We start from the raw sequence: 27,827 nt of genomic DNA on the forward strand, positions 1-27,827 counted from the left end.
AATTAATAAATAAATAATGAACTGATTTTTTTAAACCACCTTTCATTCATTTCTCCATCATTCCATAGAAACCCACTGATGTCTGAGCTAGACTCGCCCTTTCTCCTCAATAGCACTCCTCTAACCCTGCCATCCTATAGAAACCTAATCATCTCACCACTTTTCACATCCAGCAAGTGACAGACTCGTCTGAGGGAGCTCACCAAACATCTTCCCTTCATTCATTCATTGGATAAACTTGTTACACAATGACGGCACTGCATTTAGACGTCACTGCTCCTCTTTCACCTGCAAAGAAACATGGCGTATAGAACACCCAAGGTTTACCATCATCCCATCTTTTTTTCCATTGCTTAAAATCCCAAACTCGGACAGCTCTCGTTTTCTTCACGTCTGTTCCAATATACGGGGCTTTGAAAGTGCAGCTTGTTCGTCCACAAACGTCATTACTTTCCCCAAGGGCTGTGTTAGCCACGATGGACAGGTGTGTCCAAAAATATACCACACTTACCGTTCCATTATTAATATGTCATTCGATTTAAAAATACGTCACGCATTGGCAACATCCTTCTTTTATTGGAATTGAATAATTGAGTTTTGCTTCAAACATAAAACCAGTCCCAAACCTAAAAAAAAAATCAGTCCCAAACCGACTGGAAAAGCCCAAAAGATCATTATATAAACGTAGATATTTCCACAACAATTGAAACGGAAAACAGTGTTAGTGTGTTTACGTGTGGACGGGAAAACGAAGCAGCGATTCAAAACGTTACTGACATTCAAAGTCAAGAAATAAAAGACAAAGATAAGTGACACTACCACAATGAAAAAGAGCTTATTTACACATAAATACAAAAAAAAAAAAAAGAATGAAAAGTTATAGGATTCACATAGTATTTATATATTTGATTTACTCTGGAGAATAAATACACATGTTGTACGCACCACCATGCCTTTGTCCTTTCAAAACTAATAAAGAAAAGAAAAAAAGAAGGAAAAAAACACCTTTTAGAAGACACTAAATTTCAGCAATGGGTTTGCTATAATTTTACCACTGCTTTTCTAACAGTAACCCACTTGTATTAAAAGTACTGAGTTCTATAGCTTTATAAAAGCTGGACGCTAAACTCGCTGAGACAGTCTTCCCCATAAAAGTGTTAAGAAATACTTTCATTGGTTAATAACTAAATAGAATTCTAAAAACAGCTTGAATATGTCAGTTATTAACATCTCTTTATCTGCTAATTGAATGTGCCCAAACATTTGACACCAGTGATGCACAGAGAAACACAAATTACAAGAGTAATCCTTCATTTGGCGAGTCAGAGAGCAGTGATCTGAACTAAATTAAAGATGCACGAGGCGCGAAGGGGCGCTGTACCATTGTGCGGAGGTTAATTGGAGTCCTGTAGCGGGAGCGGGGGAAGTGGCTCGGGGGGTCAAAGCAGGTGCGTGGTGGACCGGCTAAAGGTATGGTACTTCCTCTCGAACGCCGAGGACAGGTTGATCATCGACGGGGAATGAACAGCCTAAAAACGAGAGAGAGAGAGAGAAAAGCAAAACACAAAGAAACCCGTGGTTATTTTGGACGAGAGAGAGCGAGTATGAATTTTGCAGTCGTTATGTGACCAGAAGCCGCTTTGTGAAGCTGAAAAGATCACGTTGTGATTTCCTCTTCACCAAGTCCTGTCCAATTACCCTACGACTTTAAGTGCCGTTCTGTACGCCTGCCGAAGAACGTGGACGTTTCAATACGGGAGATTTCATCTCTAGTGACTAAAACCGCTCAAGCAACTGAGGAAGCGCTTTATACATTTAAATGGGAGAGGCTCAGGCGGTTTGCCCCCTGGTACTGGTTCCCTTTAATGGGCTTCATTGAATACTAAGTTTGATTATACTTTCTGCATGGAGTGTGGAGGACAGAGGGACAAAGGCAAAGGAGGAAAACAGGGATTGCTTCACAAGGCTGCTCTGGTTATTTAAAAATAAATAAATAAAATACAGGTTTGGCTTCCGGTAAGTGTCTGCTCAGTTGCAACAAGAGGCTTAAATGAAGGGAACGAACACACACACACACAAATTCTAATACTGAATTCTTCCCTTGTAATCCTGCATAGAAATGGGAGGGTGAAAGCAAGGTTAGCAGGGACATGAACCCAATTTATTCCCCTTGCTCTTACTCTGTCTGTTGCTATAACCACCAGCCAGAAACCTTTACACACACACACTTTTCAGACCTGCCTAATGAGACTTAAGGTGGCACTGCTGGCCCCTGGATTCACAAAGATGACCAATGGCAAATCAGATCAGTTGAAAGGAAAGGTTTATTTAAAATGTTCCTGAATGGCGGGGGTTAGTGCTGTAGTCCTTGTGCACCGCCACACACACAGATGCCATTTTATTGGCTTAAATGAGAGGGAAAAACGATTAAATCGCTGTCATCACAGAGTTTATGACTTGGGATGCTGTATATCATACCATCACAGGCCAGTTCACAATCATATGAAAACTGAAAGGCACTGGGGAGGGGCCTACTTCCTCCACGCAGAATTTCTACTCTTCCCTGCTTGTCCCCACACTGTGAGAGTCACCCAACACTCCATTAAGACTCCTAAGACAATGGATAGGCCAAATGTTTGTAGACACGTTTATCCCAGATTTCTTCTGCAACAGTGCTCAGGACAGTTCTTTAGCTCAGGACAGTGTCTACAGACCTTTGGACGCATAATACAAGCTTTACAAGAAAACAAGATCAGAACCTGGTCTTAGCGCCTCATCAGTTACCGAACATAACTCATGTAGAGCCTACCGTATTTTCCGCACTATAAGGCGCACCTAAAAAACTCAAATTATCTCAAAAGCCGACAGTGCGCCTTATAATCCGGTGCGCCTTATATATGGACCAATATTGAGCCACAACAGGTCTCGCAACTACGGCAACTTCCGCGCGCGGTGCATGCTGGATATATACCGGTATATATATTTCATTTCCTTTTGTTTTTTTTATGTAAAGACCCCAAAATGGCTCCTATTAAGAGACACGCAAATGACGTATTTGCCCAACTGTTTAATTCGGACACCGAAGAAGAAGAATTCCAGGGTTCGTGGATGAGGAATAACTTAGTAAAGTGAGCTTTACGTGTTTATTTTGTGTGTTGTGTGATTTTAACGTTTGAGCAACTGATATATTGTTATCGCTTTGCACTATTTCGAGTGTTACTATATTGTGATGATTATTATTATTGAATCGAGGAAAAGTCCCCCCCCCCCCCCCCCACTATGTAACAATATAACAATATAAAACATTGCACTACATGTTTTACCTTAAACTACGCTGGGTTGTAATCTATTAATAAAGTTGAACTGACCTGACTGTTTTGTTGACATTCCCTTTAGCGGAGCTCCATCTAATTGATGCATAACGTAACCCCCAGCCTCTACTGTAGCGTCTATTGTATGCGCCTTATAATCCAGTGCGCCTTATATATGGACAAAGTTTTAAAATAGGTCATTCAATGAAGGTGCGCCTTATAGTGCGGAAAATACGGTACTTCTGAGGAACCCCTCTGCACCAAATATCAGCTCTTAGGTAGTGGGTTAGTAAGGATGAATGCACCGATATGGAACTTCTGGGCTGATCAATATAACGAGTAGTTAATCTCCTTGTGTCCATATACTGATCAGTAATAAACCTATAACTTTAATATTTAGTTGGTCAGATCATCACTTATATTATCAGCCCTGATTCCAGTATCGTGCGGTTATTTATAGTTCAACTTTCTATTCCATCAGTGAACGATATATCGGCTGCCGACACATCGTGAACCATTATTAGTGCCACCACACTTCCCAAAGTTAGCATTAGTGAGAGAGAGAGAGCCAGATGTGCTGTGCTCACGTCATAGTGCCCTCTAGAGGAGCGTCTCCCTGCGAGGGGTCCCTGGGGCCCTGTGGTGGTCTGGGGGAACCAGCAGCTCCCGGCACGGCCTCGAAGGCTGCAGCGTGACCTGGGACGCCTGCTGGACGAGGCTGGACACTTTATGCTGGGTCTCTGGAGAAACGGTCTGGCTAGAGTTTTCTGGGCAGCATGAGGTCCGGGAGCACATGGCAACCCTGGGCCGAGGAGCATTGTCCAGAGAGTTGGAGCGCTGGACTACTGCATTCTTACTGCAGCCACTCAGACTGAACGTGGAGGCGGAGCGAGACATCTGCATCTCACACAAACACACAGAGAGACACACATTCTCAAGTAGTTGGGACAGTATGTGAAGTGCTGGTACAAACAAACAACAGATTAGGAGGAGGTGGAGGAAGAAGAGATTCAATTGGGTTTAACTATAAAAACAGATGTTTAACTTTCGGAACTTTTTCCTAAAATGTTTTTTCCACGTTATGACTGCTAACCCTTCACATGTTTTTTTAAAACCTTACAATTGCTAAAGTCTTAACCTTTTTCGAACGTGTTGCAGCTGTCAACATTTCAAAATAAGTGTGTAAAGTAAAATAAATAAATAAAATAAATAAACAAACATAGTACAGTAATCCCTCGCTACTTTGCGGTTCATCTTTCGCAGATTCGCTACTTCGGGGGTTTTTTCAAGGGGGCTTTTTTATTACTTACACGTGTTAGACTGGGCCTGTAGGTGACAAAATATATCATTTACAAGTGTTTCTTACGTACAGTACATGTATTGTTCACGTCCACATCCGAGTGAAATTTACTGACGCTAAATCACAGCTTAGGAATGACTCTATTAAAGAAACTGGTGGGATATCACATGTAGTTCCAGCTGAAAAACATTATAGAACGACTGTTTAATGCCAAGGGTGGGTTTTTAACAGTAACAGGGAGGGTTTTAAAAGTCCAAATACCTGTTAAATACATTAAAAAATATCTTTCCTCTACTTCGCGGAAATTCGTTTTTCGGGGGTGGTCTTGGAACGCATCCCCAGCGAAAAACGAGGGATCACTGTAATTGCACAATGTACAACATAATAGTGCATTTAACCCATTTGTGGCTGGGGGAAAAAAAACAAAAAAACAAACACACACACCCACTCACCCTGAGAGGCTAACTGCCATCCCAGCCCCTGGGGTTTAGACGCCTTCCTCAAGTGCACCTCATTTGCAGATATTGAAGGAGGAAACAGAACTGTTCCTTCACTCCCCCCACCCCAATTTTTTTTCCTGCCAGTCGAGGGGATCACTTCTCTAAACAGTGGGCCACGGATGACCCCGAATATTTACAAAAACAATGACACTGATAGAGTTTAACTGTAAGTATCTTTGTATTGATTTTATTTAAAGGAACTCTAGGCGAGGTTTGGGATTTCTGCCACTGAGGCTCCCACTGCTGCCGCAGAATGTAATTAACAGCACTGTCCTAAAATCCGGGGGTGGGGTCCTAACCTCCTCCAAAAGTTACATAGTGCAGTTTCTGCAGTGTTAACCCCAGCTAAGCCCCCATTTTCCCCATTAGAGGTCATTTAAGCATCATGATTTTGAAGCTGTTTCCTTTAAAACACAGTTTACTGCCATCAGCTTTAATTTCGATTTCATGTACTGCCTTTTCTGGAACTGGATTTGTACATCAGATATGGAAAGAAGAAAACACAGTACCACGTTTTACCACCCCTCTAGAATATAAGAAAGGATCTGAATGTTTTAAACAGAACAAGCCAAAGATGGACCTGGTCAAATATATCTTGAGGGAGATATTTTCAATTATTCTGCAGAAGATGTGGGAAACGTAGCCCTATAAAAGCCAGGCAGATGCTACAAAATAAATGGGTTTAGTGAGAAAACAAGGCAAATGAAAACAGTCACGTGGAACAAGTGACAATAGGCTCATTAGTTTCAGATCAGCTTCATTCTCAGCGTTCTTGCTGAAGGCTTACTTCACCATGGACGGTGGAACCCAGGATTTAATTCTTTCTCTGCTGCTGGCGTGGCTGCAATAGATGTGTTTGAGAAACACAGTATCATCTACTACAACCCACAGCAAAGTTATAAAGCCTTATTATGTCCTAAAATACAAAAAATATATATTTCTAGCATTCTGTTAGATGCTTTCTAGGTTTGCGAATACTTATCATTTAGCAGACAATACTTTATACTGATCTTAGGGTGAACTAGTTAAAAGATTGCAGGGATAAAATGCAAATTATTTATAGTTACTTAAGGTTGGTAGGGACCGTTACATGAAATTTACTTATTTATTACCAAAGCAGCCGCAGCCGGTCCCCGTGACTTTTTTTTTTACACTTTGTTTCATTGTAAAGACCAACTGTCTACGGATTAAGAAATAATGCTCAAATAAAATCAAGAGTTAACCCATCAGTGTCATTTATTAATCCTTAAATAAATGTATCCTAAATAAGACGTACACATTTTTACCCTTGGTAAACCTCTTTTATAATTAGTTCTTTTCTAATCTACTGAGGAACTTAATATCTGTACTCAACATCCACCCTCCGAGTCATTGCCAGGGGCTTCAGACGAAAAATCTGACACTAAAGGAATATTTTTATTTACAATTAAGACAATACCTTTCTGTAAAGTTGAACGAGAGGCGGTTCACGTGGATTTCACATTAAAGCTAAGAGATGATGAAAATTTAGCTTCAAGCAGCTGAGGCTGGAACCACAGACGGCTCAAGGGCAAATACGTCAACGGTGTCATAAATAAATAGTAACATTTATATTTATTGTTAATGTGCTGAAAATAAAAATAAAATGCGTGTGTTTCTGTAGAAAAATCTGCACATTTTGAACGTGTTACTGAATGTTTGCACAGTTTGGACACACACACATGCAACATATGCCCTGAACTTTCAAGAACTACGCATGCTGCACACGAATGAGAACTACAGAAACACACATCTGCATATTCATGTGTTGCTTCTCTGAGCACCAGTCGCAATTGTGTTAAAGCATACATTATGATGAAACTATCACCAGAAGAACTGCAACATCACTACATTTCTAACACTGATATTTAAGGCCCTCCGTTCATATTCTACATGGTTCAGTGAATTCCTGTATGATGCATACTATTGGATATAATCCCTTTAGCACACACACATGTGGTATTAACACTATCAGTCATAAGAGGAACCTCAGAGCAAGGTTAAAAGCTTCATAGTTTGACTTAAAGCAAAGACAGAGCAAAGTAAAGAAAAGAGAGCAATCTTCAGGTCATGTAATCAAACCAACCCACAAAAAAACAAAGCAAATAAGGAAAGCACTGGAGAACGAAAGGTGAGGAGAGAGGTAGAGCAGAACAAAGAGAGAGGGACAGAGAACGTGAGCATCATTACCGTTTACAACCCTGTGAAACTACTGAGGTGTTTCCAAATGCTCCAATCTCGGCTCTTAGACAATGCAGATGTCTGATTCACTGGGGACCGACTTCAACCACGGGGAATTAAAGTGGTCTAATGTTATTTGAGTGTATTCAATAAAATACTCAGTCTTGCTTTTTTTCCAGAACAACTTAAAATGAACCGTGTGATTTGATTCAAATCATTTCTTGAGTAGAGTTTACAGATTATACAGCTCTGGGCTGAAAAGAAAATTATTTCTAAAATCCCACTTAACTGGGATATGACACACACACACGCAAACAAACCTGGGAGAGTGAAGACAAGCACATGTTCCTCAAAGACTTGTGAAACCAGCCATGGCCTATTTTCAGCCACAAATACATCATCACTGTACAGGTCAATGCAGTGGCGGATGCTGGTCTTTCAAGGAGGGGAAGCTCAATTTCGGCCTACATCATAAAATGTGTGGGTTTATTTATACGTAAATTCTACCCTCCATTCTTTTTTAAGAAAATGATCTGTGACCCTGTCGTACCAACAAGGCGTCTTTTCCAGGGACTTGACTAGTGTCCTCTCAATGGCCAGCAGAGCTAGGCTGCTTAAACGGCCTCGGCCCATGAGAAGTGTGTCCGCCTGTGAGTGCTTTGTGACGGTGGAGGGGCTCAGCAGCACCCGCTGGACAGAAACTGCGATAGAAGTCAGTCTCCAAACACAAGCCGCAACAAAAAACCCACCAGAAATAGAAGCTCGATTTGTCGCTAGTCGTTTTTAACAAAGAAAATGCCACTAAGAGGTTTACGAAAGTCTCCGGTTCAACTCAGAACAGAATGAAAATGTTACGCTCCCACGGATCTCTACACCAAAGGATCGCTGATTCGCTCATTTCGCTGTCAATCAAAAAGGGAGTCAGATTCAGACAGATCCTCCAATCATCATGCAGAAGCTGAGCCTCCGGGCCAGCCGAGGCCAGCCCACTGCCCCATAGACCCCCAGAGACGCTGAGCGTCCGATGGGCGGGACAAAGCCCAGCATTTATCCAATGACTCGTCTCGTTTCACTGCACTTCGCTGCTTCGCTATTGAACTCTGTGGAGCGTCCTCACTGTTTAAAGCACTGTGAAGCTGTGGGAATGATTGAGAGGAAAGCCGCGTCTTTACCAGTGATAAGAAGCTGATTCTGAACAAAAGTTGGAGTGCGTTGTAGTGCATATTTATTCACTGACATGTACACACAACAGTATATATTTGATCACTTATTTTTTGACATTTTAGGGGAAGCTGAGCTTCTCTTGCAGTCTTAGAGCAATCGCCTCTGGGTCAATGCACTGGAGGAGTGCATCACCTCAGTTACACAAGCACTGTTCTAGTGTAATGTGCGTGTGTGTGTGTGTGTGGGGGGGGGGGGGAGATCATCTGTTCGGATGGCCAAGGCATCACCAAGAATTGAAACATTTGGAAGCACAGAAGACTAATTTTAATCCTCATTAATCCCTTAATGTGTTTTTTTTATTTATTTCATTATGTTTTCTAATACGTGTCATTCATTCAGATTTAGAATTAGAACTGCGTATCTACTTTAAGCACAAAACACACATTAGGAAAGGCATGGCGAGGGTCAGTCATGATAAGTCTAGGGTTAAACGAAGGTAAGCCTCACATGTTCGCTGTAGCGGTGGGGATCTCTGCATAATTGATGTGTGATTGCAGGTGTCTAGCCGAGACTTATCTCAGTCTATAAGCTGCTTGTTTTCATCACGTAATAAAATGTGACCTCTCCACTATTCCACCACAGAAAACATTCAGTTCATATTTTTCATAACATCCATAAATCTATCCATATATTAAATCTTAGCCCCTACTCTTGGTTGTCATCAGGCAGCGTAGAACATATAAGAAATTGTATCAGGGATTAATCTCAAAACTACGTGAGAGAAAAGGATCATAAAGCTACATGATAACTACATTGGGCTTTCATGAAAACTGACAACTACATTAACATGACTCTCCATTACAAAGGCTTATTTCAACAGGCGTTAGGTGTCAAAGATCCGGCTTAAGTCAAGTTCACACTAGAAAGTGTAATGACAAGTGCCTCTAGTTGAAATAAGCTACCGATGTTTAGGTGACGTTGGGTCTTGTAGCATTTTAATGAAGATGTATAGTGAAGTATTATGTATAACAACGAGGTGTATCTCAAGTTGAATCCTGAACCCCCACCCAATAAATAAATAAATAAAAATACTGTGATAAATACTTCAAACTACAAAATATTACCATAATCATCAAAACCAACTCACAGCTAACGTGGCACTGCTGGTCATTCGGGACATGTGGTCGGCACCCAACCCGGGGCTCTTGTCGTCTGGGGTACTGCTGGCCATGAAAGCCCTCTGGATCACACGTTTAGGGGTTTTCGTAAAAGAGAACGCCCTGGTGACCTGCAAATGAACAAATAAAGATACATTCCCACCCACTCCAACAGAGATGCAGTTCAAGTGGTTTGAGAGACATTTTTGTGGTTGTATTTATGGAAAAAAGGCTTTGATGAATATTGGCTTCAGGTGTTTGTTAATAACTTTAGCCTCACAGCTCTAGTTTACAACTAAAGAAAAACTTCCTTCCCTTTAATTCATAACAAACACAGAAGCCATGCGTGTGCTGAGCTCGACTCAACAGCGAAGCTCAGGTCGAGGTAAGCACTTGCTGATATTAACTCAACATGATTCTAGACCCTTTCCCCCCCCCCCAAGCTGGCACCGAGTGAAACAGCAACAGATGAGTGTGTACAGTGTATTAAACACCGCTCCCACCCCTACCTTCTTTGATGTTTTTTTGATGGCCCTGGAGGCTCGGCTCAGTGTGCTGTCCATATCCTTTGTGCTAACTTGAAGGGAGTCGGGATCAGTGCACTGGATCAGGTCTTCCTGTTTTCAAAAGATGCCCAAAGTTTAATAAATTATACAGCATTTCTGCTGGCATGTCAGAAAACAGATGAAGAGATTCATTTAAAAGAAACAGTTAAAAGAGGGATACACCGCCACCTAGTGGAGGACCCAGTCCGTGCAGGTCAGCCAGAACAACGTTCACCTGCAGGGCTTAGTGGAGCTTGTTCTTTAATTATAAAAGGGAAATATATACATCTGTCTGGCTGGAGCCAATTACACGTGCCGTTTGGCAGGCCTGGGTCTGCACTCATGCGTCAGAGCAAGGGACCTGTGGCGCTGCAGCTTGTAGATAAAGCCATCTGCCTCCGAGGTGTAAAGTTCAAGCACAATTCCACTTCTAATTACATTAATCTGTCTTCCAGCTTAACCACGCCGGACAATCTAATAGGATTAACCAGCACCAAAAAGGCCCATGCGCGCCACCTAATTTGTAGCTGTAATAAAACGAAGCAGGGCCTAATAAAATAAATAATTACGTTAGGGGCCTCGTCAGCCTCCAGACGAGGAGAGCTAAGGAAAGGGTCATCTGGGGGAAGAGCTGAAGAACACGTCCACTCACCGCGTCCGCCCTGCAGATCGTGTTGGCCACTTGCCGGCAGAGAGTCTTCAGCCAGGCTGATTTCAGAGTGTCCTCGGCCGTTAGCTGGAAACTGAAGAGCAGGTTCTCTTGCTCCGTCGGAGGACGTACGACCAGGGCGAAGGCGTTCTGACACTCTGAGTATGCGAAATAAATCACACACACGCACAAGTTCTGATGTCAAGTTCACACATAAGGCGAAATAATAAGCCTAAAGAACGAAGACGACTGCGGTAGAAGAGAGCAGTTAAGGGCTCAGCAGAAACCAAACTCTTCCAGTGTGAAGTCTCAATGAACCAAAACCAAGTCTAAGGATTTTAAACAGACACCACCTTCCAAAAACACAGGGATACCTCCATTAAAATAATATCAAATTCTGTAAGTCTCTGCAAGGAATCATGGATGGATCTTTGGTTAACTGCAGGGATAAACAATGAGCTTTGACTGATATATGAAAATAAACAGGGTGCACCAGCACAGGAGCTAATAAAAGAATAAGGGCCCACCACATTTAGGAACCAGACTTATTTACATCCATCAGTTCAGTCCTCAAAATTATATTCATTCATTCATTGTCTGTAAGCACTTATCCAGTTCAGGGTCACGCTGTGTCTGAAGCCTACCCAGAATTACTGTGCACAAGGCAGGAACACACCCTGCAGGGGGCGCCAGTCTTTCACAGGGTGACACACACTCACACATTTACACCCATGGACAGTTTTGAGTCGCCAATCCACCTACCAACGTGTGTTTTTGGAGCGTGGGAGGAAACCGGAGCACCCGGAGGAAACCCACACAGACACAGAGAGAACACACCACACTCCTCACAGACAGCCACCCGGAAGAAACCCACGCAGACACAGAGAGAACACACCACACTCCTCACAGACAGTCACCCGGAGGAAACCCACGCAGACACAGGGAGAACACACCACACTCCTCACAGACAGTCACCCGGAGGAAACCCACGCAGACACAATAGTTCAAATACTCAGGTCAAGGCATACTAGTAGACAAGGACACAACAAGAAATGTGCTGGAAGAACATCCAGATGTAACATGCGTTTTGAGACCCATAATAATAAGTACACATTATAAACTGCACCTTCAGTGTCTCGTAGATCCAGAACCCTCCGGATCTGAGACAGGGGCATGAGGGCGATGTGTTTGAGTTGGGCTGGAGGTCTCGTCTGACCCAGCGGACTCTTGAAAGTGCTGATCACTTTATGCCTTTTCCTGGCAATCTGAAAACACAGATATACACAAAATATAAATGACCTCCTGTAAACACCCAAGGCATCTTACCCTACTGTAGGTGTATGTGGAGGCTGTCAAGTGTGTGAATCATTGATCAGTGCTGTTCTAAAGCTAAACGCCCAGGCTCATTAGGGGCCCTTTAATCCTACGGCGCAGGGCCCAGATAAGTGACGCTGCAAGATGCGGAGAGAGAGATATGAATACAGAGGAGTTCATCAATGAATAATTGAGCAGATGGAGCCCCAGCTCTCCCCTCCCTCATTAACAGGCCAGACCTAAAGCTGAGCAAACAGGACAGCCACAGCAGAGACGGACCCCCCGCCCCATCAAACACGACCCCTCGCTAATCAGGAAACACAGAGCAGCAGAGTCAGCAACCGCTAACTGCACGGGCTTTAATTATTTCTTTTTTCCTTTAACGCCCACTCCTCCTCCCCCACCATCAACCGATGGAATGTGAAAGTAATTGGGAGATGGGAAAAGCAGGGAAGAGGAGCTAACAATAGAGCAGAGTAGACCTGGGGGGGAATATACATGTACCCACACACCGATCAGCGTTAACATTAAAACCACCCCCCTCTGCATTTCTTTTTCACTTTAACAGCAGATAACACTGACCACAGAGGTGCACCTTGTTGTTCTACAATTACAAAATATAGTCCATGTGTTGATCTTCCTATATTCTTAGCCCATTTTCACCATCAACATTCAGGACCCCCACAGCACTGCAGTGACACTGACGTGGTGGTGGTGTGTTAGTGTGTGTTGTGCTGGTGCGAGTGGATCAGACACAGCATTGACTGCTAGAGTTTTTAAACCCCCTCTGGGTCACTGCTGGATACTGATAAACCAGAGGATAAGCAACAAAAACATGGACCAACGAGTTAGGTGTGTTTTAATAGAGAGGTTACTGGGCTTAAAAACTCCAGCCGCACTGCTGTGTCTGATCCACTCGTATACAGGTGTCAGAGTGTGTTTAAGGGGGTGGCACTTTGATAAACAGAAATGACCTTGTAAAGGAAAACACTTAGAGAAGGACACTATGTAAAATGAAGAGATGAACAATGGAAATACATTGTATGGCAATGTTTTAAGCGTCCATTTACAAAGCATTAACACTGTCATGAGAAGCTGTCATAATCCACTATAACTTGTTTGTACACATATTCTAAATTATATAATTATTTGGGAGCCAAAATAAAGATAGATTTCTTAATGAGTGCAAAGTGTGAACTTGCCTCCAGACAGTCGTTGAAGAGAAAGAGTGTGACATGTTCGCCACGGTCACAAGGCTTGTCTCCCAGAGCAATGGTTTCCACTCTGTGCACCAGGCTCCGATGAGACGACAGCAGATTGGCCTGAAAAACACACGGCACATGAAGAACGGACTAGCTGCGCCATGTCTCTCGCCAACCGCGTTTCCTTCTGAATAACAAAGAGGCAAGAAGAGACTTGCTTATTCATAGCCTCTTTCTAATGAGTCTTTCCGACAGATCCGAAAACAGGGGGCTCCCAGGGAAAAAAAAAGAAAAAGACAAATCTACATTAATACATTCTGCACGGGCCTTAAAAGAAGCGAAGAGGCTAGATTATCACGATGACTGCACAAGACGCAGAGCTTTTACAAGTCCTGACGGAAAGAGAAGAACACAAAGGAGCACGCGGTTTAATTAAGTGAAATAAATAGGGACGTAAGCTTGACTGCGCGGAGGATAGGCCTGGCGCGGCGGCTCTGTGATTTAGAGATTAGCGGATCGTCGCTGTGCATCGTACCCGGGTGAGTAAACATAAACGACTTACGGGGCATCCATCCACTTCGTAAACCACATCAAAGATTTGCTTCTGGCCTTCTGTTTTCCTCTTGTCTTCGTTTATGTGGCTGAGTTGAGAGCAGAGGGAGGGTTGAGAACATGGCACTTGACCACTGAATAATAAAAAACCCTTAATAATGCACATCAAGAGAAAATGATCTTATTGACTCACGTCATGACCTCTTTGAGGGACTCGATGGCCTTTTCCAGGGTTATTTTATCAGGATTATCGTCAGAGGTGTGCTTTTTAATGTCTGAAATAATAAAGTGCAGCAAACAAAGGAAAGGAATATTTATAGAAAAGTATTCACATTGTTTTTTAAAATCAGATTCAGATTCCAATTTTCCGCAGTGAGGGATCTTCAAGGACAGTGGAGGAATAAAACTCCACGACCTCTAAAAAGACCCGTGACTGATTAATAAGCATATCGGTTGTGCCTTTGTGTGTATCCGAATGTCTTACCGTTCAGCAGGAGAGCCACGCTAGGTAATCTCTGCACCGGACGAATCAGCAGCTCCACCAGCGTCTGTCGCCCACACTCAGGTTTGGCCTGATTGATCTAGACGGGGTTTTTTAAAAGAAATATATAAGAATAACAAAAGCAACAAGGCAGTGCGGGGTGCAGGGGGCCTAGAGCATTTTCTGAGCTTGTACACTCAGACACAAACACAAAAACCATACCTTGAGGAAGGCGTGAAATCTCGGCTTCTGTTTCTCGCACCTTACGATCGTCTCCTTGCTCATTTCGAAGAAGTTAACAAACGGCGGGTAAGCCTTCACCAGCTCTCCAGACTGGGGGAGGGAGAACAATGGTGGAGGTATTTCAAAAAAAGGCACAGACCCACTGGGAAGATCACATCACATGGCGGTACACTCACATATTTCAGGATGACGTCCCCAACGCTCTTGTCCTCCGACCAGTTCATCACCAGCTCCTCCAGTTCCGCCTGTCAAAGACATTCATCAGCGTTAACATCTGCTCACAATGACTCAGCAGGCTTACCTGCTCAATCAAGTGATCAAACAACTGCCGGCCCACCTTTATCCTGGTGTGGACTTCATAAATATCTGGGATGCTGCCAAAGATGGTCTTAATCTCCTCTTGAGCCAGGATGGGCCCTCCCACCTGGCCCTCCTTCTCCAGCGGATGTTTGAAGAGCTGAAAAAAGGAGAAAGGCTCATAACTTAAAGTCTACAGAGATGCAAACAGACCTTTGGAGGTTTAACGATCTGCCCGATATGAGCACTTACGCCTGAAAGGGTCAGGGAAAAAATTCAAGCTATTATCACTGTCCGAGAGCAGGGAGGATCTGTTCATCCTGATGATGTTGACATTGCGGTTATCTTTGCAAACCTCTGATGCATTATCTAACATTCCTGTATATTGTGTGAGAGAGCTAGCTTGTGCGAGTGTGTATCTGAGAGGGGAAGGCAGGCTCCACGGGGCACAGGTGCTTGGATGTAGAGTGGGCTCTGCTGACCATTCCACTGTAACGCAAATCTAATTCATTTTCTCCCCCACTGGTTTGCAGCACTGGTACAGGCCGATAAGACCACAGGCAGGCACTGTGGATTGCCATTGTGTGTGTGTGTGTGTGAGAGAGAGAGTGAGAGAGAGAGAGACCTGCAGAACTGTGGCCAGGATATCCACGTAGTTGCTTTCTGTCTGGTACAGTTCCTTGGACACCTGCCATCTTGCAGACTGCTTGGGCAGGACCGGTGTGGAGCTTTTGGAGGGCTTGACGTTCTCTGAAATGCATCAGTACACAAAGAGAGGTTAGCACCTAGATAATCTCAGAGCACACACATTTTCTCCCTCACACTTCTTTTCTTGTGGAGTACAGAATATTCACATTAAATTTTTGGGGTTGTATTGACTACACTTCATGTTTAAACATGGGCTTAATTGTGTTTTAGCTCGATGCGTCTTGGCAGTTTAAACGCTACCGAATATCTGTGTTAACTGAAGACCAAGTTGTACATGAACCAGACATCCACTCACGGATAGAAACTCATTAAACTAAAAATCTAATATCACATCTAAACTCTACTCAATAAACATCAGCATTTGAACCGTACACACTGCTGTTCCTGGGTCAGCCTAATATCACCTGACTGCGGTAGCTGGCTGCACACAGGCCCTGACTCTGGAGACGAGTCGAGCCATAGCTGCGAGTGTGTGTGCTGGTGGTGGAGGTGTGTGTCCTGCTCTGAGGTCGTTCGTGGAGTGCTGGTACAGTGGAATGGCCACTCTCTGCTTGTCCTACTTCTCCTCTCCCACTCACTCCTCCTCTTCACTGGCCTTCGCTGTCTGTGCCTGGCCTCTGAGCTACGTTCTGCAACAAGAGTGCATCCTCACACTCAGTGCTTTCACTAGACGTACTCTCTCTCTCTCACACACACACACCCCCCTCTCTCTCTCGGCCTACACTACCACTCGGCCCTGTTCAAAACCCCCAGCAGAGATGCCAGAGCCAAACGAACCTCCAGGGCTGCAGGAGTTCAACATGGAGGTCAAGTACAGAGCAAACTGTCAGTACATAATAATGGGTTGCCCTGTACTTCCCTCGCTCTGCCTCACTCTCTTGCTTTCTAACTCACCCGCCAAAGCCTTGCAGGTCTCTGGGGTGTTGGAGATGTCCAGCAGGGAGCCCATGGACAGCGAGTGTTCTGCCGAGGGTCTTTTGCGAGGGGGAAAAGGGGAGATCTCAGTCTCCTTTGTGAGCTGGGCCAGAGTGTCCCGCAGCCGCCTTCTCTTACGATTACTGGTGGGTGTGGAGAGGGAGAGAAGGGACACGGCTTTCTTCATTGCAGGACTCTCGGACTGAAAAACGGAAAGGTAAAGTTTACATCAAGAAACGTTCATACATTTCATATTAGTCACTGTCCAAAGAAAAACACGCATCTCCAGTTTTGTGGATTTGAACACAGCAGTTCTCTTTCAGACTGTGTGAAAACTTCCTGATGAAACGGACCAATAGAAATGCTCCAAAATTATTGGAATTCATTTTTTAGATCGACAGTTAAGGCTTTTTTCTTCTACTACAACGTTACTACTTTGCAGATGCACATTGTTCTTTGGACGGCGGCATTATTTATTAATACTAATAAACTTAAAAAACCCCACTGTTTCTGTTTATTACCTTTTCATAGGAATACATGGATTCCCCAGCTCTGGCATCCATCTGGATACTTCCCCAAAACCACTTGAAAGAAAGATTGAACAAGAGAACATTAATATGAGAAAGCTGGACAAATCTTTCTATTATCCTTCAAAAGTGATCAGTTACCAATTGGCAGGGCTTGACGATATGGTTAAAAATTTATATCACGATATGTTTCTTCTTTCAGTCGATACGATATAATTCTGATATTCATTCATTCATTATCTGTAACTCTTATCCAGTTCAGGGTCGCGGTGGTTCCAAAGCCTACCTGGAATCATTGGGCGCAAGGTGTGAATACACCCTGGAGGGGGCGCCAGTCCTTCACTGGGCAACACATTCACTCACACCTACAGACAATTTTGAGTCGCCAATCCACCTACCAACGTGTGTTTTTGGAGCTTGGGAGGAAACTGGAGCACCCGGAGGAAACCAACTCCTCACAGACAGTCACCCGGAGCGGGGAATTGACCTACAACCTCCAGGTCCCTTGAGCTGTGTGACTGCGACACCTACCTGCTGCACCACCGTGTCGCCCTAATTCTGATATTGACATGAACAATATTAAAGCCACAGAACAGCGACCAAGAACAAACAAGAAAGATGACATCGCCATCAAACAGACCAAAAATATCTTGGCTTTGTTAATATTTGATATATAATGATATAATTTTTTGTCCAGCCCTGTGAATGGGTAAAAACCTGCCTATTTTCAGTTAAGTCTAATGGTATCTCCAGTATACATATAGATGTGTGTTTACAGGCCACCATTTTAAGTAAAGCCTTTTCAAATGTTATACATGGCTTAACTAACGATTAGTTAAATCTACTCCAAATATTTGCTCAATTTTCTGTACCTGATTATCGCCAGACGAATTATTAACTAATTTACTAATATAATGGTCAGTGACCGTCTGAATACAGATTTGTGAGCAGCCACATGATGACCGTCATCCACCATCACCCCAGTAAGAGTACAGCACAAAGCTGGGGATCTCTGCTAGAACAGAGTGCAGGTCCTCACCTCCTGTTTCACAACGTACAGTCTCTTCGATGGCACAAAGGGCAGCTCTTTAATGGAGTTCTCCTCCACAACCAGGTGAGTGCACTTCTCGTCTCCGACCTCCAGAAAGCGGCCACCTGGAGAACACAACACGCTCGCAAATTGACCTTAAAATCATAACTCCGGTCGAGCCCGTTTCTTTTCAGCTCGTTCAGCGGCCTGAGATTTTTTGTCACTGCCAAACAGAAGACACTTCAGAGGTAATTTCTGAGAGAGAAGCCTCCCAGTAAAACGGTTTCATATAATGGCAGAACAACAAACAGGTTCCACTGCTCGATCTGAAGAGCTGAGGCGTATGACCTTACAGTCTCCTTCCATCAGACTAGGCCTGACTTGGACCTCTCAAGCATTCAACTCAAAGCATGGGAAGTTTAAATAAATACAGAGAGGAAAGAAAGCCTTGAAATACTGAGCTACAAAAACGCTTTGTAACTCTTCAGCGGCAGTTGCTGAAAGAGGTTTAGAGATGATTCCGTACCGTGCTTCAGTGTCCTTTCCTCCATGTTGTTTTTTTCCTCCTCAGAGAAACCAAGAAAGCTCAGAACGCAGTCCTGAAACGGAGGCACTTTGAAAGCGGTGCGGAACTCCTCGTCGCCTGCATGGAAATTGCTGCAAGCAGAAGGTTTGCATCAGCCCCCACAGCACAAATATGTCATAAAAAGTGGCATAAACATATGCTCTTGGAAAGCACAGAAATTCATACTTTTTGACTGATTCTAATGAATCCCTAGAGAACAGACAGCATAAGGCGCCCTGTTCAGAGTGAGGAGAACACCACCATCCAGACAGCTTGTAATTCACTGAATTCCCAACATTAAAAGACAGCCGGTAAATAAAACGCAGCTGCCTTACTGGTACAAGTAAAAGCAGGTATTTTTGCAGATTATAAATACTTCATTATTTTGCAACGGGATGAAGACTAGCATTGCTATACACACACTTACATGTCATCCCTGTGCTCCCAGGCTTTATGAATCCAGTCAGGGGTGAGGATGGGTGTACCCATACACACAGCCAGCTACAGAGTCGAAGCAGGCAGAGGAACAGAGAAAGAGAGGAGAAGAAAAATAATAATAAAACTGTAAAAGGCAGTAAGACACAAGTCAAAGGAGGACATTATGCATATCGCCCTGATGCATGATTCAGACTAATTCAGCTGATATTTCCTGTGAAGATTGATAAATATGTGCACCCTTAATCAGACACACTCCAAAACAACCCTCCTAACTACTCAGCTACGGAGGACGGATTCGCAGAACATCTGGAGCTACAAGACAAACGCAGACAACTGCCTCCATTACGACGAAGCGCAATTACCGGAACCGCACAAATGTTTCTTTGGAGTTTCCTCTAGAAACAAAGCAGAAGCCGTTTCAAAATTTGAATTTACTAATGCAACACCAAGAGCAGAATTTGCATTTCGGATCAGCACTAACTGCTCAGGTAATGGGATGCACCACGCACACACACACGTGCTAAAGTGCGGATGAATCCCCCACACACCACACCCAGCCGTCTGAGACGCGTTGACGGCCGTGTAGTACAAGACCACGCTTATATAATCAAGCATCCTGGTCTGTAAACAGTTTGGCTGTATGTCCGCTGTCAATCAGGAACATTTCTCCATGCATTTCAGAGCACTTGATGTGCAGTGAAGCACAGAGGGGACTCTGGGTTCTGAGAGGCGAGGGGGATGAGAGAATGAAAGAGGAACTCAAGCGAATCAATAAAACGTAGGGCTCTGTCATTCTCCAACTCTCTCTTGGAGGAGAGAGCCACTTCTTTATATGGGCTTTAGAACAGGGCTTATGGGCTGTGTGCTAGTGCTCCCAGATATTTGATCAGCCCATATCCCCACACTCACGAAACACAATTTTTCTGCGCCGCCTTTGGGCTACTAAAAGTTCAATACAGCCGTTAGGATGAATAGTTTGATAGGATAAGTCTGTACTCTGCCCGGTGCTGCTGATTCCCTGAAATATTTAAAGCAATAAACTGAATATGGGATTAAAAATAAAGCCAGCGGAGCCAAAGTCAAGAATATCGCTGCTTCCGTCATCCATCAGTTTTATCCCTGTTTTCCAATCAAGGTGCATATGAAGGACTGCTGAAATACAGACCCTGTACTTCTCTCCGTGAGTGGAATGGGCGATGAGATGGGTGACTTTAGCGCTGAAGTCCTTGCGTATGGTGCCACCCATATGATGCACCAGGTTGACCAGCTTCACCTAAGGGAGGAAAAACAAGTCACGTTAGACCCGAGCAACGAACCCAGCGGGTTTTAACGATAACGTGCTTAACGACCGATGCACTCACCACTTCATCTTTTTTACGGAAGCCAGTGAAACACAGCGACAGGTTCAACATGGTGGTGGAGTACAGAGGACGGGATGAGAATGGCAGAGGCTACAGAAAGAAGGGGGCAGACGAGGAAAAGGCTGAATAATACATTTATTTTAAGTAAATTATGAATTACTAATTCCTACATCTGACCCAAGGACACACTAGTTCTTCGTTGGTAAAATGATTTTCGTATTTGCATCAGAGCTGGAAATGTTTGTCAGAACTGTGAGGTATCGGAACGGTCACCTTGGGTTTGGACCATACACAGGGCTGGGCGATATGGCCTTAAAACTATATCACGATATTTCAGGGTATTTTGTCGACAACGATATTCTTGGCGATATATTGAATATATACAAATAATGTTAAATAGTTATATTTATTAAAAAGTTTAATTTTATTACAAATCTTACGAACATTTTTTTTTTTAAAAATCTGCAAACTCTAAGTTACCAAGATTCAGATTTTGTAGAAAACAATAATGTAGCATATAAATCTACCACAAAATCAAAAGCGCAGAAAACTTGTGTGTGCATATAAACAGTAAACGTAAAGAGTTTCACAGTAAATAAACAATAGTTGCTATGCGGAGTCATTACATAAACAAGTCAGAAAAACCCAATTATCATGATATTGATTTTTTTTATCGTTAAAAAAAATGACGATATTATCGCGAACGATAATAGTAAATACAGGAGGTCCTCGGGTTACGTCAGTCCCGAGTTACGATGTTTCGTGGTTACGACACATCTCCCATTTACTGTATAAAATCTTGGTTCGACTTAAGTGGTTTTGCGTCGTAAACGTCGTAACGTGAACTTCGTGTTTGGTGTGCACGGCGGAAGAAAACACGGTTTTGCAGTTCGGGACCGAGAAGGATAGGTGTTAGGATAGGATAAGTGCTTACAGTATGTTATTTACGTACAGTATGTTTTGACTTACACCGAAAATCGGTTTACGATGCGACGTAGGAACGGATCAACGTCGTAAGTCGAGGACCCCCTGTATATAAATTGTCAACTTCAAATTTCACATTCAGATTCTCAGAGCTCAGATCCTACTTTCTACAATTTTTACACATCAGATTTTATCCTGCATTTCCTCATACAATAGCTTTGTCATCTTCACTTTCGCTTCCTGTCTATTGTCGTATACTCAAAGTGGTTGGGTCTGGCTTGGACACGACTTCCAGACCCGATTAAAGCTCTAGTTTGCATCGCAAACAACCAAGAATCAAAACAGCTCACAGCTTTATCTTCAAAGCAGAGGAGCCAGGAGACTACCCTTACTCACTTCTTAAAGCTGAGGCGCCTGTCTCTATATCAGAGTTAATCTGGCCACAGTAGCACGACCAGTCGTGTGTGCACGGCGCTGGGAACTATCTCAGGCAGCTGAGCAGGTGCTGCTGCTTACACAGAGATAACTGTAATGCATTTCTCGAGCTTTGCTGTAACAATCAAAAGCTGCTTATGAATCAATTTTCCTGCAAAGGGAAACTTTTCTTTCGTCACGTTTACCTTACGCTAGCTGCGGGCATATGTTAAACAGAGCTTTGACATCACTGGAATTACAACCATTTCACCGTTAGTGGAGAGGGAAGAGGAAAAAAAACATCATCCAGACAAGCCCATGAGTCACGCCTAAGTGTAATCCAGTGATTGCATGTGGGCAAACTCTCACTCTTACCTCTCCTTTCCCAGCACAGTGAAGTACCACAGGAGGCCCCAAAATGCGGTTGTCATTCTTGTATAAATAGCTGTAGTCTGGAGACTGGAAGTCCTTCAGTACAAAGACCGTCTCAAATTCGGCATTCTCTCCATCCCCAAACTCTCTGACATTGTCTGTCTTTATACAGGGGACGTTTATGTCCTGATGGGACAAGGAGACAGAATCAAAGTCAGAGAGGCTGAATTGTATGAAAAATAAATAAATAAATGAGTAAAAAAAACAGAGCAAATATTCTGCTTCCAAAAATACACACAATATTCAGCTGAGAGCCGCGAGACTGGAATAATAACCCCACTTTGAAGCCAATCAAACTTTTCCCATCTCTAATCTAAATTTATTAAAACATCATATTCAAGAGGACGTTCAGTAAAGCGCTCCTCGTTTCTAAGAAACGCGAGGCCTGTAAGAACATTGTGTGTATCGCTTGTAGCAGAAGTCCGGTGGACACATTAAAAGAGTTCTGACAAAGAGGTATTAGAGAATGACATATTCCAGTGAAGCAACAGAGCCTGTTGTCAAGGGACGATTTAAGAGGGAAAGACACACAAGGACACAGGTCTTTCTTGTTTACTAAAGGAGGAGGGCTGGTTGCATGATGAAATGCAGGCAGGCATGAGGAGAATGAAGCTCTAACTCTCCACAGGCGTGCACTGCAGTCTACACCTGAGAAAATATGCTTAAACCGTGCACACTGCCCTCCGTTACTGGAATTCAAATTTGAACAAACCCTACTCAAGTGTGTCGTGGGGGAAGAGAGAGAGGGGGGGGGGGGAGTGGGGAACACCAAATCACCAATCAATCTGAAATCCTTAAAGGAACACCAGCATGGGTTAATCATTACCCGATATACGTAGATTAGCCAACACTGACACGGCACTGTGTTAGAACACGTTACACAAACAAAGATTTAGTTCACCAACATTGTGTTAAGGAGAGAGTATCACATTATCCCCCTCCACATCGATCATGCAGAAACAGAAACCTCCAGTGTGTGAACTCAGGCATGCAGAAGTCCGGTCTTCGGGACATACCATGGTGACTATAGATTTTATCAATTTCTCTCCCAACTCCGAGCCTGGGTCCCCTTCCTTAATCTTTACAACCGGGACCTCCATTATTTTGATCGCCTGTGAAAATGAAGCATTTGACATCAACCTGGCAACCCACTGCTGACAAATTCTCCATACGCGAGTCCTGATATCCTCTCAACCCCGGAGGCGAGAACTTCAAACAAATGTCAGCCGCGGCCCGGGGAGAAAGTTCTGCGAAATTAATGAAGTTCAAAGCGGCAAGGGATTTTTTATTTTATTTTTTTTGTGTCATCAATTCATTCAGCAGACACTCTGGTTCTGATTAAGCTGCGTGTGGATGTGCTGCTACTGCAGAGTGGCAGGAGGAACGGATCATTTCAGAACATCCGTCCATCCGAGAGACCCCCGTACTGTCGCATGGGCAAAGAAAGGGAGGCTTTCTGAAAGCCCTGGAATGAATGTTCACTCCCTGTGAAAAACAGAGACAGACTCACACACACACTCAGAGACAGCCAAGGAAGAATTTAACCCTTGCACCTTCACCGTAATCCAAACTGAAATATTAAACACAAGCAGCGGATGAGAGGAAATTCAAAGCCCATCGTCCGAAATCTTTGATGGCTCCACTCACTGTACCTACAACACACCGCACGACTCAAACTCGGATCAAAAGCGATCTTCTGTTTAAAAACATTCAATGCAGCGACTCTCTGGCACTTTGCATTGATCTGCTGAGTTAAAAATACATTACGTTTATTTTTTTAGACAATAGTAACAGTTTCTTTTCTTCCTTTCAGACAGAACTGAGAATTCCTATTGATCCTCGAGGGAAAATGACACACTGGGACAATTACCCTTGGAGGAAAACAATGAATTCATCAATAACACTCTTGGTACTAGTAGCTGCACATGTGCCATGGAAGATTACTGAAAAAGATGTTAATGGGAACAGAGGGTTGCAGCCTTCAAACGCAGAGAGAGCTTTCTGCGCTAGTTTAGCTCACGGTGGTATAATGCTGTGAATTTAAATTCATTACATTTGTTTATTAGTCCTGTCAAGACGATCCAATTGGAAAACAATTACCCTAATTCTAATGTAAAATGCTGAACTGTCTTTGCGCGCAACAAATGTTAAAATAACGTCCGCAAGTGATATTTTCCTCGTATCTGTCGATATTTACTCGTTCTCAATGAACAAGACACAGCTGGAGCTCAAGTAAACAAACATTACTCACTTCCTCCTTCTTAAAGGCTAAGCAGCAGCGATATGAAAGTGTCAAACAAATAAATACAGTGGAGTTTGAGTTCCTAACTTGTGTTTATTGATAGTCAGAAAACATGTTATTTCTTACTAATTCAAGGAATAAGGTTTAAAAGACCGTTGGTTCCCCCCCCCCCCCCCCCACGGTGTTGGGAAACTCTAATAGGCGTCTTGCCTGTGACGTAGATGGTGGACAACACTCTAGAAGCTGCACTTAATTTAATGCAAAATGAGGAAAAGGTGTGTTGTTTTTGGCTGCAATCATTCAATGTACAGTGGGACATCTGTGAACAAATGACCCAAAGATCCCAAAATATCCAGAAAATGGACTAAACTTGTCCACTTTAAACGGGCACTTTGGAAAGGACCGTCCGCTCACTCCGTTATCTGTAGCTCATTTCACTGTCGCTTTTCCAACAATATGGGCATGTAAGGACACCAACGAAAGGTGTTCAAGAGCCTCTGTAACATGGAGGTAAACAGGGTAAGGACACTCACTTCGCCTGTTTTAGTTGGTGTTAGTTAACGTTAGCTTGACTCGCTAAACTCGGTGGCTCAGATTATACTCGGCTACGTAGCTGCATTACGGAGGTTTATGGTGTCGGATGAATTCGAGTTCGACTTCGATCACATTTACAAGAATAACGGTACCTCTACATTTGAGTTTAGCTTATTGCTAGGCTATTGTCATGAATAATGTTGGTTATTTAGCTAGATACTGTCATAACAGTCAGTCATAACGGTGTTTTACCACGGCGTTGTTCGGCTGTTGTCCACCAGTGACGTCACGGTTGCGTAAGAATTTCCGTAGCGAGCTCGGGTTTTTCCGTTAATTTAATAAAATTGTCAGTTTTAAAGCAAATTAAGCTGCTATTTTCATTTTAATTCATACTTATATCTGTCAGTAACTAAAATAATGTGGAATATTCATGGAGGTCCATTAAGTGGTGCTTAGCCTTTAAACCATTACAGCACCTGTCACAATGATTGTTTTCTTTTATTTACATGCATTCGCCTCAGCTCCAATGACAATTAAATTCTGTTTCTGTCACAAAATTCTGAAAGTTAACAAATATTAAAGATTATTCATTTCTATGGAATTTAATTGCTGTCAGGTGATTTATGTAACATTTGAGGCTAAGTGGGGATTAAATGTTTGATATTTCTAATTAAAAACTAGGCCTTTTTTTAAAGAAACGAAAACCCAAGCCAGTAGTATTTTTTAAACATATAATACACTGAGGCACATACGAAAGCGACATCAACGAGCAAAATGTCCACCTCACATCTGGAGAATTTAGAAATGCAGTCACACCCACGAGGATGGACAGGCTGCCAAAAGAATGTTCTGCCTAAGAGTGACGTAAACGTGACCGCGTATACGTGTTGCTTTGGAATAAAACTATAAATCTTGCAACATGAGTTTACCTTCAGTTTTTAAACTGTCCAAAGAACAAGATTAAAAACGGAAGATGTGTCTGTACCAAAATACAGTGACACCTCAGTGTGCGAACTATGGAGCTAGTGTTCTGCAGGACTTAAGTACATGTCCACACACACTTGTCCTCGTCCCATTGGCATTTCCCCCTGCCAAAATAAAACAAACAATTCAGCAAAGCCCCGCCCTTCTCTACTGCGCCCCTCTACAATCTCCCAGCAGAATTAGCTGAAACTAGCGGGTGTCGTTACTCTTTAAAAAGATTTTCATTAGCAGTGAGCTCATATGTGGTTAGAGGCTGATATGGAACAGCAAAATAAATCTGTTAAGCGTGTATTGTTTGCAGTGGTTGCTAACAGGCCTTGTGCACATCCATTCATTACACAACGCTAACTTAAGTGATGTAAACACAATATTCACCGGACACAGGAAGGAAAACATCATTAAACCCCTCTGTCTCTGGGTAAACAGAAAGAGGTTATTAATTGCAATGTTGTGCTGATACTTGAAGACAAATCACACGAGCAGAAAATCCAGACAGAGTCACAACATTTCCAAAGGAAAACAGGAAACGGTGGCAGCACTGATCTGTACACAGATCTAACAGCCCAATCTCCAGCTCTCAGAAATCCCCTAACGGCAGAAGAGGGAAGGATTTCTACTAATTGCTTTTCTATGAGCCCGGCAGGCATTATAATGCAGCTCTTCCATTTTCCATAACCTCTTTACATCACCGAAACAGACAACAACAGTGAAAAACGCAGAATATTAACGGTGCGTATTTCTTGGCATGGCCAAAAGTTTGCAGACAACTACTCACCCAGTATTTCCTCTAAAATCAGAGCATCTCCTGGCAAGGCTTTACGCTACATCACAAACACCACTCTGGCTTATTCCAAAAGCATTAGATGGTGCACCATCTCTCCAGAGATTGCAGTTCCATTGCTCCACAACCCAGTGCTAGGAGGCTCTATACACCATTTTCAACACCGGGCACTGTGTGTGATGAACTCAGGCTCATATAGAGCCGCAGCAGAGCATCCCATTTCATTCCATGCTTTGAATTCAGAAGCTGTGAGACGCCTTAGAGCAGCTGTATTTGCGAAAAGGACGAGAGCTCTACAAACGTTTGGACATTCAGACTCTGGATAAATGATCAATACTAACATTTACATTTTTTCCAACTTCATTATACTAAACAACAGCTAAAACAAACAAATAAATACAATAATCACCTTGGTTTATCTTGCAATGTGACGGTCATAAACAGGAAATCTTTATTTTACCTCTACGGCCTTTAGAAGTTTAGCATCTTTGCTCGTTTCCCCCACCAGCACGACCCTGGTCTCCACTTGGCGCAGGATTTCTGAAAAGTTTTAAAAAGACCAAAGGCAAGGTGAGTCTCTTAGGAAATATGAACACTGTCATCAAAAGATTAAACAAAATAAATAAATATATATGTGCTTCCGTGTTCGATTTAGGAGCAGTGACAGCACTGCGGTCAGCCCAAAAGGAACTTGATGTATTACAGCAACGGAGACCTGGGGAGACCTCACTTACCCTCAGCATCATCAGAAGCCAGCCCTAGGAAGGTGTGCTCCTTCGAGGTCTCTGCCATTCTGGAGTCATACACAGACGAGTCCACTAGCAGACTTCTGGTCACACCCAGAGTAACCACGCTGCTGTCAGCCATGGTGTTGTGACCCAATCCTGTCCAGAAAAATAAAAAAAATAAGAGAGAGAGGCGCCAGGGAAAAGGAAATCTTTTGTCCTCTAATGTCAGCAGACGACAAGTTCCAACTTACAAGAGGAGAAGTGGACCAGACTTTATGGCTGATGGATTTGGGGAGTATATCGACTTGAAACATTGCAACAGCAGTTAAA

General features: G+C 43.2%; 1 protein-coding gene across 4 annotated transcripts; it reads right to left on the bottom strand.

Annotated features, from left to right (window-relative positions):
• Window positions 1-573: 573 nt before the first annotated feature.
• On the bottom strand, window positions 574-27,648 carry ect2 (epithelial cell transforming 2). 4 transcript variants are annotated; one of them, XM_066647495.1, is made up of 26 exons: window positions 27,504-27,648; window positions 27,230-27,309; window positions 23,245-23,340; window positions 22,172-22,354; window positions 20,459-20,548; window positions 20,263-20,370; window positions 19,087-19,160; window positions 18,621-18,751; window positions 18,104-18,219; window positions 17,059-17,121; window positions 16,517-16,739; window positions 16,027-16,251; window positions 15,540-15,664; window positions 14,955-15,074; window positions 14,794-14,862; window positions 14,597-14,707; window positions 14,378-14,474; window positions 14,087-14,168; window positions 13,904-13,982; window positions 13,342-13,461; window positions 11,952-12,090; window positions 10,829-10,983; window positions 10,141-10,248; window positions 9,622-9,762; window positions 3,899-4,208; window positions 574-1,529 (listed from the first exon to the last, which is right to left on the bottom strand). In XM_066647495.1, the coding sequence occupies exons 1-25, from the start codon at window positions 27,634-27,636 to the stop codon at window positions 3,912-3,914; spliced, it is 3,165 nt and encodes a 1,054-aa protein (XP_066503592.1). In that variant the 5' UTR covers window positions 27,637-27,648; the 3' UTR covers window positions 574-1,529; window positions 3,899-3,911. The 4 variants fall into 4 exon arrangements, with proteins under 4 accessions (XP_066503592.1, XP_066503593.1, XP_066503594.1 ...); XM_066647496.1 differs by lacking the exon at window positions 23,245-23,340; XM_066647497.1 differs by lacking the exon at window positions 16,027-16,251.
• Between the last annotated feature and the right edge of the window lie 179 nt (window positions 27,649-27,827).

The sequence above is a fragment of the Hoplias malabaricus genome, chromosome 16, assembly GCF_029633855.1.
Source record: "Hoplias malabaricus isolate fHopMal1 chromosome 16, fHopMal1.hap1, whole genome shotgun sequence".
NCBI classification, from domain to species: domain Eukaryota; kingdom Metazoa; phylum Chordata; class Actinopteri; order Characiformes; family Erythrinidae; genus Hoplias; species Hoplias malabaricus.

Excerpts from the sequence above, each read along its gene's own strand:
- ect2 (XM_066647495.1), bottom strand. The coding sequence starts at position 27,636 with ATGGCTGACAGCAGCGTGGTTACTCTGGGTGTGACCAGAAGTCTGCTA. Across the intron at positions 14,708-14,793 it reads GGGACGTCATCCTGAAATAT|TCTGGAGAGCTGGTGAAGGC; the intron begins GTGAGTGTACCG and ends TCCCTCCCCCAG. Across the intron at positions 14,475-14,596 it reads GATTTCACGCCTTCCTCAAG|ATCAATCAGGCCAAACCTGA; the intron begins GTATGGTTTTTG and ends AACCCCGTCTAG.